At 45.1% G+C, this 13,401-nt stretch overlaps 1 protein-coding gene across 1 annotated transcript in view; it reads right to left on the bottom strand.

Moving 5' to 3' along the window:
* Smchd1 (structural maintenance of chromosomes flexible hinge domain containing 1) overlaps positions 1–13,401 on the bottom strand; it is a 103,911-nt gene that overhangs the window by 6,581 nt on the left and 83,929 nt on the right. Inside the window, exons 41-46 of the mRNA XM_033757417.1 lie at positions 13,017–13,102; positions 11,635–11,757; positions 7,576–7,766; positions 4,939–5,048; positions 4,738–4,808; positions 2,284–2,455 (exon numbers count right to left, since the gene is read on the bottom strand). Of these exons, the coding sequence (XP_033613308.1) occupies positions 2,284–2,455; positions 4,738–4,808; positions 4,939–5,048; positions 7,576–7,766; positions 11,635–11,757; positions 13,017–13,102 (753 nt within the window). The remainder of the gene's footprint in view (positions 1–2,283; positions 2,456–4,737; positions 4,809–4,938; positions 5,049–7,575; positions 7,767–11,634; positions 11,758–13,016; positions 13,103–13,401) is intronic.

Here is a 13,401-nt window from a genome sequence, read left to right as displayed (position 1 = left end):
AAAAAAAAAAAAAAAAAAAACAGTAAATAACAAAAAAGCCATAAATATATCCGTGGCAAAACCTTTCAAAATACAGGGACATTAATTCATAATTGAGCCCCTTATTTCCTTCTAACTATGTTAATAACTTAGTGAAGAGTGGTAATATATGAATTGCTTTTTCTGTGCAATTTCTGGAAACCGATTTGTTCATAAGATGAGTAGCAGTCTCCATGTTTGCCTGGATGATATACAACAAAGCTCATGTCTAAAAATTCTATAGGTTAGAGTTAACTTTTTGAACACTTTCTTGAATAACATTCTATATAAATGTTCTGCCTTATTTAAACTGATTTTGTTCAATTGCTCTTGGGTACAATTCGGTCCCTTTTATTTGGAGATTCTACCTTATTTGTATGATCCGTCAAATCTGTTTTTTTTGGTGTTCTTTTTGAGACAGGGTCTTGCTATGTAGCCCAGGCTGGCCTCCAACTCACAGCGATCCTCCTGCCTCAGCCTCCCAAGTGCTGGGATCACAGGTGTGTGTCACCATACACGGCTTACATGGTACAAAGTATGTGAATACCTAGTACAGGGATGGCGAGCCTGAGGGCCCAAACTGCAACCCAAACCCACTTTATTTATCATGAAGTGCCCACACTGCAATTAAACCTGAATGCAGAGGTTTTAGTTGAGAAAAAACAACTCACACACGAACATCTTTTGCCTTAAAAGGAAAATAATGACGTGCGCCACAGGTTCGCCACCGCTGTTCCAAGACAAGCCCTCCCTGCAAGTTTGCACTGGATTGGTCGGCACCCCAGGCCAGTGCTCCAGGACCCATCACCTCCCAAGGACACTTCTGTATACACGGACCATGCCGTACCGCGCTCTTCACACTCTGGGTCACAGCACAGTGACAAATGCCCATGTTTACAGCGGCCAGCTCACCACTGCTCAGTCCCAAGCAGAGGGACAGATAAAGGCAACGTGGCATTACACACAATGGAGCACAACTCTGCATTAAGAGAGATGTGGAAGCTAGGTGTGGTGGTGCATGCCTGTGATCCCAGCACTTGAGAGGCTGAGGCAGGAGGATCCCCTTGGAATACACAGTGAGAGACTGTTGAAACAAAACAAACCAACCAACCACAAAAACAGCAAAAGATTTCAAACTTGAACCACTCGTAGGAAAATGGATGCAGCTCGAGACCGTAATGTCCTATGAACTAAATCAGACGCACGAGCTTAAATGTCACATTCTCTCACATGAGAAGCCGGAAGAATAAATAAGGAGCAAAGTGCGAGACAACAGGAAGTAGGGAGATAGGGCTCCCGAGAGAGGTGGGGGACTGAGAGTCAGGGGAGCAGAGGTGGAGGCGTGATCCCCAGGCCTTCTCTCTCCTGTCTGTCCTGACTCGCTCAGAAACAGAGTGTGAAGACTCAGCAGGCTGCAGGCAGGGACGAGGCTCTCGGCCCTGTGCTCTGAGAAGAGCTGTGCTGCTGAGGGAAGGTCCTACCCCGCCCTGTCCCTCTTCCAGGGCGGAGGTCAGGAGGTCAGGAGGTCAGGATGCACCCGGGCAGCTGGGGAGCTGCGGCTCCCTCAGGCAGCCTCGGTCTCCAATTCCCTTTGACTCTGCGACTTCCTCCAGCTTCCGGACAAGGCACAGCACGCCTCACACAGCAGCCACGGCCGGGCCGGAGCTCTCCGGTGGCCGCATCACCCAGCTGACACAGCGGTCTGTCTCTGAGGACAAGCACATCACAGATTCCGCAGCCTGCCACGAAACCTTTTCTTCTGGAAGTGCTTTACTGTCACACTGCTGTGCAGACGGCATCGCTAGGGTGCAGACACCTGGAGCGGCTCCCAAGGCCGACGCCCCTTCCCCGCCTGCAGGGCACAGCTCCCTGGGCTTTCTTATGCTGCGCACCCATCTCTCCATACAGTATGAGCTGTCTTCCGAAAACACTTTCCAACTGAGCTTTAAAAACTGCGGAGGCTACAATAATAAACTCAAACTAGAAACAGCCCAAATTCCTAAACAGCAGAGTAAGAATCTGACAAAGTACTTATTCAACAAGACAAAACAGCACTTTTTTAATTACAAGAATGACAATAAGGGAAGAAGACTCACCGTCTACATAACTCCAAACTCTCCGACATTAAAAAGCTAAGAAAAAGCACTGGACGAAAACACGTCCCGTGAGATCGGGGTTCATTTTTCACATGCGGTCTCGTGCCCAGGCCCCAGAGGAGGGTCAGCGTGGAGGTGGGCGCTGTCACGCAGCCGGTATCCAACTCACCTATCTGCTCCCCCAAGACCAAGCAGTGCTTGGGAACTGGGGCTCCGAACACCATCCCGCGGAGCTTGTCCATCGGCGGGGCCTTGTTCTGCAGGCCCCCGAACTTCCCGTTGCTGCGGATGCGGTCTCCGTCTCGGGTCAGCAGCGTGGGGCAGTGAGTGATCTTCACCACCTGCCGCGAGAAGGAGGCGGTAAAGAGTGAGCAGCCTGTGTCACCGCTGACAAAAACGGAAATCATTCAAGGCTTCCGCGATGAGAAACCGCTGGGTGGCGGCAGTGTTTCGCAGACTCAGGACGCTGGAGACTGTTAATAAGCTCGTAAGCTACAAGGGAGAAGGGGAATCGGGGGCAGGGAGGTGGGGCGGACCAGTGCGAGCTTAAACTAGATGAGCGTTAGGCAAACGGAGCCTGACGGGGAGGGCGACAAACAGGCCAGACAAGCGCTCTGCACCCGCCGGCCTCCTCTGAAGTACGCGCCGCCAAGAGGGAGGGGTGACAGCCCCGGGCACCCGGCAGCAGGGCGCCTCTCACGCGGAAGGGCGCACACAGGTCGCACCTCTCCACCAGCCACCTCTCCTGCCGTGACACACGTCGCCAGTGGTGGACCTGTGGCTCCCCTACCAAGCTACACCCAGCTCCCTGACTTTTCTACAAGGCCTCGCTCAGGTGCTAAGCTGCCCGGGCTGGGCCTGAAATGGCTGGGTCTCAGCGGCCCAGAGGGCTGAGCCCACAGGCAGGCGCCCCGCAGGCGTCCTGTGATGGATTCCGCGCATTCTAGTGACTGTTCTTTTCTGCGGGGCTGGACTTACTGGGGGTGGAACCCGGGGCCTCCGTTTTCATGTGACTCTACCACCGAACTATATTCCTAGCCCTAACAAAAAGTTTTGAGACAAGATCTCAATAAATTATCCAGGCTGGACTCGAACTCCTGATTTTCCTGTCTCCGCCTCCCAAACAGCTGGGATTACAGGTGCGCACTACCACGCTCAGCCCCAATGATACCCTTGTCAGAACATGTCTGTAAGGTTATCTGAAACCCTGTGATAGCTCCGAGTTCTCTGCTGCTGTTCCATGCGCCCCATGTCCTTCTCCTTGGGTGTGGATCTGGAACGGCCAGACCGGGCCTAGCGGGACGGGCTGTGCACTCTCTTGGGCTGTGCCTCAGGAGACAGCGGCTCTTGCCCTGTCCGGGGCACCTGCCAGAGGCCAAGCTGGGGAAAAGCCCAGGAATCATGAGGTGAATGTGCACGTGGAGGGTTCAGTCCACATTGGGCGAAAAGCACTCAGTTCCTGACGCGGAGAGCAGAGCAGGGTGCGGATCCTGGGAGAGATTCCCCGGCGCCCTCCCCAGAGCACAGGCAGGCTGATCCCGATGAACGGAGAGCTGCCATGAGCCCCTCAACCTGCATAGCCAACAACTACGATTCACCAGCACAACTTCTAAAGCTTTTCTTTTTTGGAAACAGGATTCTGCTACGCTGCCGAGGCTGGTCTATTCTCCTGCCGGTACAGGTGGACACCACTTGCCTGCTGGAACTTCTAAAACCCTAATGGCATTGCCCTCGCTCACCCTAGTGGGTGAGAAGAAAACCCCAGCACACAGCCTCACTGAGCCCCGGACAGCACCAGCAGACTGGCCAGGCGACGGCCAGCACCAGTTGCCAGCTGTGTGTACATCCCCTTCCTCAGTACGAGCAGCGACACCTCCTGGAGAAACCAACCAAGCTATGCGGACTCACAGGCCGTCACTGTTTCTGAAGAGTCTGTTTACAGCCGAAACACACGTTACCAAATTCCCCTCCAAAGGTGCTATGAGCCGAATCCCCTCAAAATCTCCACGGTGACGTCCTAACCCCCCAGTACCTTACCAAGTGACCTTACTCAGTGCTAGCATTCTCACAGAAGTAATCAAGTGTGACTGCGATTCCATCACAAGGGGGAAACTGAGGCACGACCACACGTGCATGTGGAGAGCCACAGGGAGGCAGAGAGAGGCCTGGGACAGATCCTTCGCTCAGAGGTCTGAGAAGACACCAACCTTGCTGATGCCCTACAGATACACTTCTAGCCCGGACCTGCGAGACAACCAGCTTTCAGTGCTGAAGCACCCAGTCTGTGGCATTTTCTTCCGGCAGCTGGAGCGACCGGTTATACTTCCACTGCTGCCATGGGACAGGAGCCTTCTCCAGCGTCGTCACTGTGAAGGCCCAGTCTGCTGGGTGCGCTGCTGCTGGGCCCACAATCCCAGCGCTCTGCAGCAGGAGGATCCCAACTTCAAGCCCAGCTTAAGTAATTTATTCAATTGGTACCTTGGCTAATTCTTTCATATATTTAAGGCTTTTCAGCCATCTGCACACGTATCATCAAATAATGATTTCTATATCTGGCTCTATATTAAAATGTCAAAACAATTAGAAATGGACCTACAGATTTACAAGGAAATTAAATACGTACCTCTTTTCTGTAATGATTGGCTGCATCGAGATTATCCAAAATAATGGTGTCTCCTAAGAGCATACCAAATACTGGAAGGCAGGAAAAGTTATAGAATATTAATAAAACTAACACTTATAAGCTAAGCCATAACCAGTAATCTGTACATCTGTATCACAAGTGTAACATCTGTACAAAGTAAGCCACCACGATATCCTTTACCTGTTTCACAATGTTCTATATTATCCGGAAATGTCAGCAAGTCTCGGGCAAAGACTGGATCACCAAAAGGTTTGAAATATAATTTTCCATTTCGGAAATGAGGTAAAGGTCTAAGGAAAAAAAAAGTTAAAGGTATTAAACTGAGTAAATAACATTTAAAAAATACATAAAAAGCACATGATGTGCTGCAAACCATTTTGACCACATAACCAGCTCCCACACGGCCCGTGGGATGCCTCTAAGTGGGCAGTTATGACGCAGAGCCAGGGCGGGAGCTCAGCACCAGGACCTTGCCCTGCCCCCTGCAGCCCAGGGACGGCACGTTTCAGAGATGGCAGGACCTCCTCTCCCAGGTGAGGAGGAGGAGACAGTGCAGCTTTGGAGGTAGGTACAGCAGGAGCGGCAGAAGGCCCTCCACAGAGAGGAAGGAAAGGCAGCAGGGAGTGTGGGAGAAGAGAAAATAAAATAAAAAGAGGGAGGAGGGAGGGGCACAGTACTGCACTAGAAACGGGAACAGAGCAGACTTCAGCCCTCAATACCAATACTTCAGCAGAGTGCAATTTCGGAATCAACAGATTTGAGCCCAAATTTCGAGTGTTTTTTAAAAAATCTATTCTTAGATTACAAAACGAAATAACCTGAGTTTACTAACACAGCAGACTTGTTTTGAAGTGCTGCTTCAAGTCCTTGCTTAGACTCCATTACAGGTCTTGTAAAATTCTATTTAGCATTCTGAAAAGATTCAATGTTATTATATTATATGTTTAAAAATTTTAAAAGTCTTGTCATAATTTCCTTCTAGTCTTTTATGGTATATTCAAAACAGCCAAAATAAAAGTGTGTGTGTGTGTGTGCGTGTGTGTGTGTGTGTGTGTGTGTATTTATATATATATAAAGACTTAGATTACAAATGCCTAATTGTTTTCCCTGAAAATGTATTTTGAAAAATAAATGATACAACGCATTAAGAAACAAGATTTACATTATCTTTATATTAAAGTAAGAACGCAAGGCCAGCCTGGGCTACATAGTGAGTTTAAGGCTAGCCTGTACTACAAAGCAAGACCTTGTCTCAAAAAACAAAAGAGGGGCTGGGGATTTAGCTCAGTGCTTCTGGCGCCTGCCTCATAAGCACAAAGTCCCAAGCGCAATGCCTGGTACAAAACAAAACAAAACAAACACCCAAAAAGAAAAATAAGAAGGCAACAGCTAACTATTGCTTTTTTACATTTAAACCCTGTGATTGGTGGTTTTAATTTTGTTTTTTGAGACAGGGTCTCACTATGAGTTGAGGCTGACGTGGAGCTCATTAGGTGTAGCCCAGGCTGGTATGGAACTCACAGCGACCCTCCTGCCTCAGCCTCCTGAGTGCTGCCCCAGCGGCAGTTTTAATATTTGTAAATGACTCTGCCAAAAGACTGTCTCCTAAACGCTGGCTTATTTTCACAGGACATAAATAGGTCAAAAGATACAACATCTATAGCCTTAACCCAAATAAAGTGTTCTGTATTCTATTAACAAAATATCCTTCCAACTCTTGTTGCAAAGATTTGCTTTGGATTTATGTGTGCATTTTTACAAATGGCACATACCTGTACTACAAATAACATTTAATAAAACATATAAGAAACATTTAACTGGCGATAAAACATAGCATATATTGTCACACAGATTTAAATACTTATATTAGTGGGTGTGCCTGTGATAAAGACAAGAATGTAGACGATTTGAGTTACCTTTCAGTTTGTTGTAGGTATTTTTCACAGAACTATTTATTTGGGGTTGGGCATCTGGGTATTGAGCCCAGGGCTTTGCAAGTGCTAACCAAGTGATCTGCCACTAAGCTACATTTTTCAGTCTCTTTAAAAAAGGTTTATTTTGAGACAAAGTATGAATAAATTGTGCAGGCTGGCCTTGAAATTATGATCCTCCTCCTAGCCTCCCCAGTGGCTGGGCGTACAGGCACGATCTACTACTACCCCTGGTGCTGAAAGATCATTTTAAAATTAAGGGCTGTGATAAAAGACCAGCTAGAATGGGGATGCAGCTCAGTGGCAGAACTCTTGTCTAACAATGACAACAAACTTGACAATGTATGTTGGGAGCCATTCTACATAATTTTTGGGAAAAATCATTTCACAGCTAAATAACCATGAGGGCTCTCTCAGCCTTAGTGGCCCTGCAATGCTGTGATGCTCATGGGCAAGATTTCATCAGCTGAAGACATCCCCAGCCTTTGAGAACCCAGCAGAAAGGTTCCCTCTGGGGAGGGACAAGCTCGTCCCACCTACTGCTGTAGGAGGACTTTGCTCATCTCACGTCCTAATCAACTGAAAATCCTCACCAGCACAAGGTGCTCCTGCCACAGGCTTACCGCCCCCCTCAGTCACCTGCTGCTCCCTGTGAACCCAATAAGCAGTGGCCAGCTCCGGCACTTTTGTCTCTGCTGCCCGGAGCAGCACCGTCCAGACCCAAACCTAGCTTCTTCTCCAAGTCTCAGTTCTTGTCTTTAACCTTATCAGCTTGTGTTGTAGTGGCTCACAGGAGACCAGAACCTGCTGCAGGAGTTCTGGTAAGGTTTCGGTTCCCTTATGTATTTTCAAAAAAAAGAAACAAAAACTTTTCCTTTTTTCTAACCTTTTCCAGTCTGGAAGGGTCTTCTTATAAATAGAATCAAGAGGCAGCACTTGCTGCCGACCCTGGGTCTCGTCGTAGATCCGGCGTGCAGCATCAGTGGTCATGGTGACCACACAGTCCATGTCGCTGGCCAGGTGCCAGGAAATCACCATCGCGGCTCTGTCATCTTCAATCTGTGCCAGGTGTGCAATCTGGAACCCAGTCCAGAGCAAAAATAAAAACAAAGCAGAAAATTTAAAGACCATAAAAATTTGATATTAAATATTTTTAAAGCTTAAACCTTTAAAGCAAAACTATCTTCCTTAATACCATAAAATTTTTTTTCAATTGTAAAAACTTAATAGTATTGACTTGAATATATTAACCTCTCTATTCTACTGTTAAATCTTAGAAAAAAATTTTTCATATAGTCCAGCAAATTTGCAAGTGGGCAAATAAAAAAATTACAAAATTTGCCAGCTAATTTAGATATACTTCTTCATATTTTAACATATCTATAATTGAGATGACATATAGGTAATTACAAAACTATGTTTAAATAACACATATACAACAAAATAATCAGCGTGGCTTCCTTTTTTTTTGGTGGTAGCGGGGATGGAGCCCAGGTCCTTGCTCAATCTAGGCAAGCACTCTACTCCTAGGCTGCACCTCCAGCCCTTCTATTTTACTCTGGGACGTGGATTGGCCTTGAACTGGTAATTCTTACCTCAGCTTCTCAAATAGCTAGGATTACAGGCATGTGCTAACACACCCAGCTTTAATGCAGTTTTAAGATTCAATTAAATAAAATAGTCATAGTTAATACATTTTCCTGAGATATTTTACTTTACTATTACACTATTTCTTTCAGAAAAAACAAATCTAAACATCACAAAGGAGACTCATTTCCTTTAGCTTTTGAATCCCCTGGAGTTTAGGATAATCATTTTCCTATTTAGAAATACTTACTTGAGCCATAAGCTGTCCTGTGCAATGTTTACCCAACTAACACCAAAACCCCACTCGTCACTCTGATTCAGTCCTATCTAATCCTTCCTTTGCAACCTGATCTTGTACACAAATCTGTCTAGGAATGAGAATTCAGTGTCACTGTAAGACATGCTATAACGTCTGCCCTTGTCTTCCAATTCACTAGAAATTAGTGGAAGACAGGAAACAGACTTGCAAATACACTCGTACATGTGAATGACAATGAATAAAATGTTATGGCCACTGCTGGAAGGGTCGATGGAGGCAAATCAAATATAAACAGAAGAAATCATTTTTATTTGTGACAAACTGATTTTCCGAAATACTGCAACAATGGAATAAAGTTGATTTAGCAGGGAATATTATCTGTATTTAACTGAATCAAAAAACTATTAAAACTGATGCCGAATTTTCCTCATTCAGGGATATGTGAAACTGAGGCAGAAAAGACTATAAAAAATCCACAGTAATGGAGATATTCATAATGCTAAAAGTTAATATATTGTAAAGTAGAGGTACACCTCTCATTGTTTCCCATTACATTTCTTTACTATTTGTTGCAAATTTTGCATAAGTGCCAGGAAGAATTTTTTAAAGAAGTCAGAGAAGATAAAGGATGATTAGGAAGGCTTAGAAATTTTTCTCTTAATGATTAGATGATTAGAGCAGAACTTGTACTGCTGAGGGAACAGAAGAGGAATTATATAAGATGAAATTTCAAATATTTCTTTGACTTTTAAGATATACAAGAACTATTTAAATAGATTTTTTTTTTTTTTTTTTTTTAAAGACAGGACCTCACTATGTAGTTGAGACTGACCTGGAACTCACTATGTAGCCCAGGCTGGTCTTAAACTCACAGTGACCCTCCTGCCTCAACCTCCTGAGTGCTGGGATTACAGGCATGCACTACCACTCCTAGTTAAATAGGAGAATTTAAAGCATACTTCTCCTTAACTCAAACAATTAGGATTAGAGGTTGCATTTGACCCAGCTATTCCCCTGCTGGGTATCTTCCCAAAAGAATTAGAAGAATCATACCACAGTGATGTATGCTCACCCATGTTTATAGCGGCCCAGTTTGTAATAGGTAAAACTTGGAAACAGCCCAATTGCCCATCAACTGGAGACTGGATAGAGAAGATGTGTTTTTTTAATAAAATGGAGTACTACTCAGACATAAAGAACAAGAAACTAGAGGTATTTACAGCACATTGAGGAAATACTCTTAGGTGAAATAAATAGGACACATGTATAAATACCGAATAGTTTCTCTGGTATGAAAGGCTAAAAGTGTAAATAAGTATCAAAATGTATAACAGATATCGTGAAATAGGAAGAAAACGTCTCAAGGAGTAGGGGGGAATTGGGAGGGAAAGGAGAAGGGAAAGAAGGGAAAAGAAAACTACAAGAAAAGAAAAAACATGGAAACAAAGTCTTTGTAAATAGGGCAGGGTGGAGGGGGTGAAGGGAGGGCAGGGGTGTGGGGAAAAAATGAGAACCAAGACCTGTCCTGTAGAGGTACAGGATCCCAATGACGAATGTAACTGTACTGTGTACCTAAAATGGACCCATAAACTTAATGAAAAAAAAAGGATTTCTCCTAAAATTTATTGTAGACACTGCAGAAATCTTACATACTGAAGAATTTTGCACCGAATAAACCATCAAAATGTAGAAACTAGATAATTCTACAGTTATCCTGATAGCTCTGTACAATGGTGGTGGCCTAGAGCATGCGGGTTTACTGTGCTTCTCTTTTAAGACAAAAGATGTTAACGTATGAGCTGCTTTCTCTAAACTAAAAGCTGTGCTCAGGACTAAAGAAGCGCTGGCGCTCTGCAGCGAAGACGTGGGGCTGGGCCTCTGCTCTGAGGGGTTCCCCATGGCCGCTCCATGGCGCCCTCAGCGTCACCGCGCGGCTTCGCTCTGTGACTGGGTCTGAGGAGCAACACTAACGGGCACGGCGGCGGCTGCGCTCCTTCTTCCTCCGCGGAAGCGGGCGCTGGCCGCCTCTGACGATCGACCCGCGTGTCAGCTCTGGGGAGGCCTGGTTCACGGCCAAGCCCCGCCGTTGACCACAGTGAACAGGAAGGTGTCCAAGGCCCCTGAACTTCAGTCCCTCAGATGTAGACCAAAGACACCACACACAGTCCCTAACCGCTGTGAAACAAGGCTCCGCTCCTCACGCAGGAGGAGCCACTGCAGTCAGCCGGCCTCCTGCAGCCCTGGTTCTGCCACCTGCCCCGCTGAGCAAACTCCAAGTTATTTAATCTCTTTATACCTCAGTTTCAGTTTCCTTTACTGCAAAATGGGGTATAAAATCAACAAGATAACTATTAAATGGAAAAACTTACAGGTAAAATAAATGTGATATACACCCCAAATCTCAACAGCACTGAAAAAAGAAGTGGAGATAAAGATGTAAGGAGATGCAGCGACACCTAGAGGGTAGAAGCTGCAAACACACATTCTAATTCAGAAAACTCAAGAGTCCAAAGGTTCTTGGTTCTCACAAGAGAGCAGAAGAGACAGAATAGCACTCGCTCCCTTGGCAGGAACTACAAGGAAAGGTTCACGTTGTTCTTTTTCTTAAAATCTGGGAAACTGCGCTCTAACAGCATCAGAGGTGGGACCCAGAAGGTATCTCCTATTTCTCTTTTGCTGCCTGCCTTAAATTTGTTTCCTGTAGAAGTACTGGCTCCTCGTGAAGCCCTATGACAAGAGAGTATCCCTAATGGACAACACTCCTTGAATGAAGGCTTAACAACTTCTGCTCTCAGCAGTAACAGTTGTCATGGATAGCAGGGTTTTTCTACCGCTCTTTTGAGACAAGGTTTTGCTATGTAGTCCAGGCTGGCCTTGAACTGGTGGTGATGCTCCTGTCTCAGCCTCCCAAGTGCTGAGATCACAGGCCAACTCATCTGGCAAATGTCAGTTTTAAAAAAGACAAATCCCTACCACAGTACTGAGAGTAGGTAACCTATGGGAACACATTTAAAATTAAAAAGAAACTGACACTTTACCACTTTTAAACAAACTATTTTACACAAGATAGTACAATGCATTGCTTCTTAGCAGACTTACCTTTCCCAAAACATCCCCACTACCTTTGGTATAGTTTGGAAGAGTACATGACCTTCTGGGTTTTTTCCTTAGCTCTTCCTGTTCTGTTATCTTTCTTTTCAGAAGTGCTTCGATGTGTTCCACCTGTAATTTATAACGACAAATGGGCTACAAGGCCAACTGTTCTGGTAACAGGCAGCCCGAAGGGTAGCAGAGAAAACCCAGCAGTTTGGAAAGCATGAGAACATGCAGCCAACTGACAGGCTTTACTTAAAAACCAGGCCAGGTGTGGTGGCGCACGCCTGTGATCCCAGCACTTGGGAGGCTGAGGCAGGAAGATTGCTGTGAGTTTGAGACCAGCCTGGGCTACACAGTGAGTTCCAGGTCAGTCTCAACTACATAGTGAGACCCTGTTTCAAAAAACAAACAAACAAACAAACAAAAAGAACCCCCCCAAAACGACCACCCAACCCTGGTGTTAACAGTGATCTAAAACTCCCACTGTATGCTGGGTGTGGCAGCACAGGTCTGTAATCTCAGCTGCTGGAGAGGCTGAGGCAAGACAACTGAAAGAGGAAGGCCAACCTGGGCAATTTAGGAAAACCCAGTCTCAAAATTTAAAAAATTTTTTTCCACAATCCTGACGTTCTCTTTATCAGGTGCTACCATTAAACAACATTAAAATAAACATAATGTGGCTGGTCTGCCAAATAAAAACATTTTTAAAAGGGCTGGGGATATAACTCAGTGGTAGAATGTCTGCCTAACTATTTGTGGGGCGCTGGAGTCAATCCCCAGTACTGCAAACAAGCCAACACCTTAAAAACAAGCAAATAACATTAAATGTATAATGTTTTTTCTTTTATCCGTGGTGCTGGGGATAAACCTCCAGTCTTGAGCATGCTAGCAAGTACTCTTTCCCTGAGCCCTCCCCACAGCTTGAGGGTGCAATGCTTTCTCTTGGTAATGCTTGGGATCAAACCAAGGGCTCGATATCTTAAGCTACCATTCAGCCACACACTGAATTTCATCAAGACCACCTACGCTACTTTAGAACTGAATTATACATATAAAGACTGTAAGATTTAAAAACTCTACACTGTTTTCTGTTACTTTCTTTAGTATCATGTACACTGTTTACTGCTCATGCAACCTTTCAACTTAGTACTTGGTATATTATCAACTATTGATTAGTGTTACTACATTAAAAATGCAAATTCCAATTTCTTGGAAAAGAGTTCTGTATCATTTCAGTAGCTGTTTTTATAGCCGAGAGCGTGAGTAGACTGCCGTGTACATATATACATCTCTGTACCCTAACACAGTGTGGCCAGAGCACTCCTAATAAAAATGTACACGGCTCACTCTAACGCAAATTTCTTTAATATACTTGGAAACCATACCTGTTGCGTTGTAGGAATATCAATGTTATGTATCTTGAGCTCATTTCGCAACTGAGCCTCTTTTAACTTTGCTTCTTCAACTTGGCCTAAAATTAAAAACCAAAGAACAAAAAAACCACATCAACTTCTGGTAGTCCTAAAAACATTTTTTGAAAAGTATTTAATTTTCAATTCTTTTTATCCTTTAAATGCTTGATGAACATTGACCAGTGATTATTAAAGAAGTTCAAAATTAAACTATATATGTTTTTTTCCCTGGTGCTGGGGATCAATTGCAGAACCTTATTAAACTATACATCTTAAGATTCAATTCTAGGGCCAGGGATTTAGCTCAGCGGTTCGGTGGCCTGCCTTGCAAGTGCAAGGACCAGAGTTCAATCCCTCT

This window comes from Fukomys damarensis, unplaced genomic scaffold (assembly GCF_012274545.1).
Source record: "Fukomys damarensis isolate Sample0158 unplaced genomic scaffold, DMR_v1.0_HiC HiC_scaffold_30, whole genome shotgun sequence".
Lineage (NCBI taxonomy): Eukaryota > Metazoa > Chordata > Mammalia > Rodentia > Bathyergidae > Fukomys > Fukomys damarensis.
The sequence above is the reverse complement of the archived record's forward strand: the minus strand, read 5'-3'. Positions and strand labels throughout refer to the sequence as shown.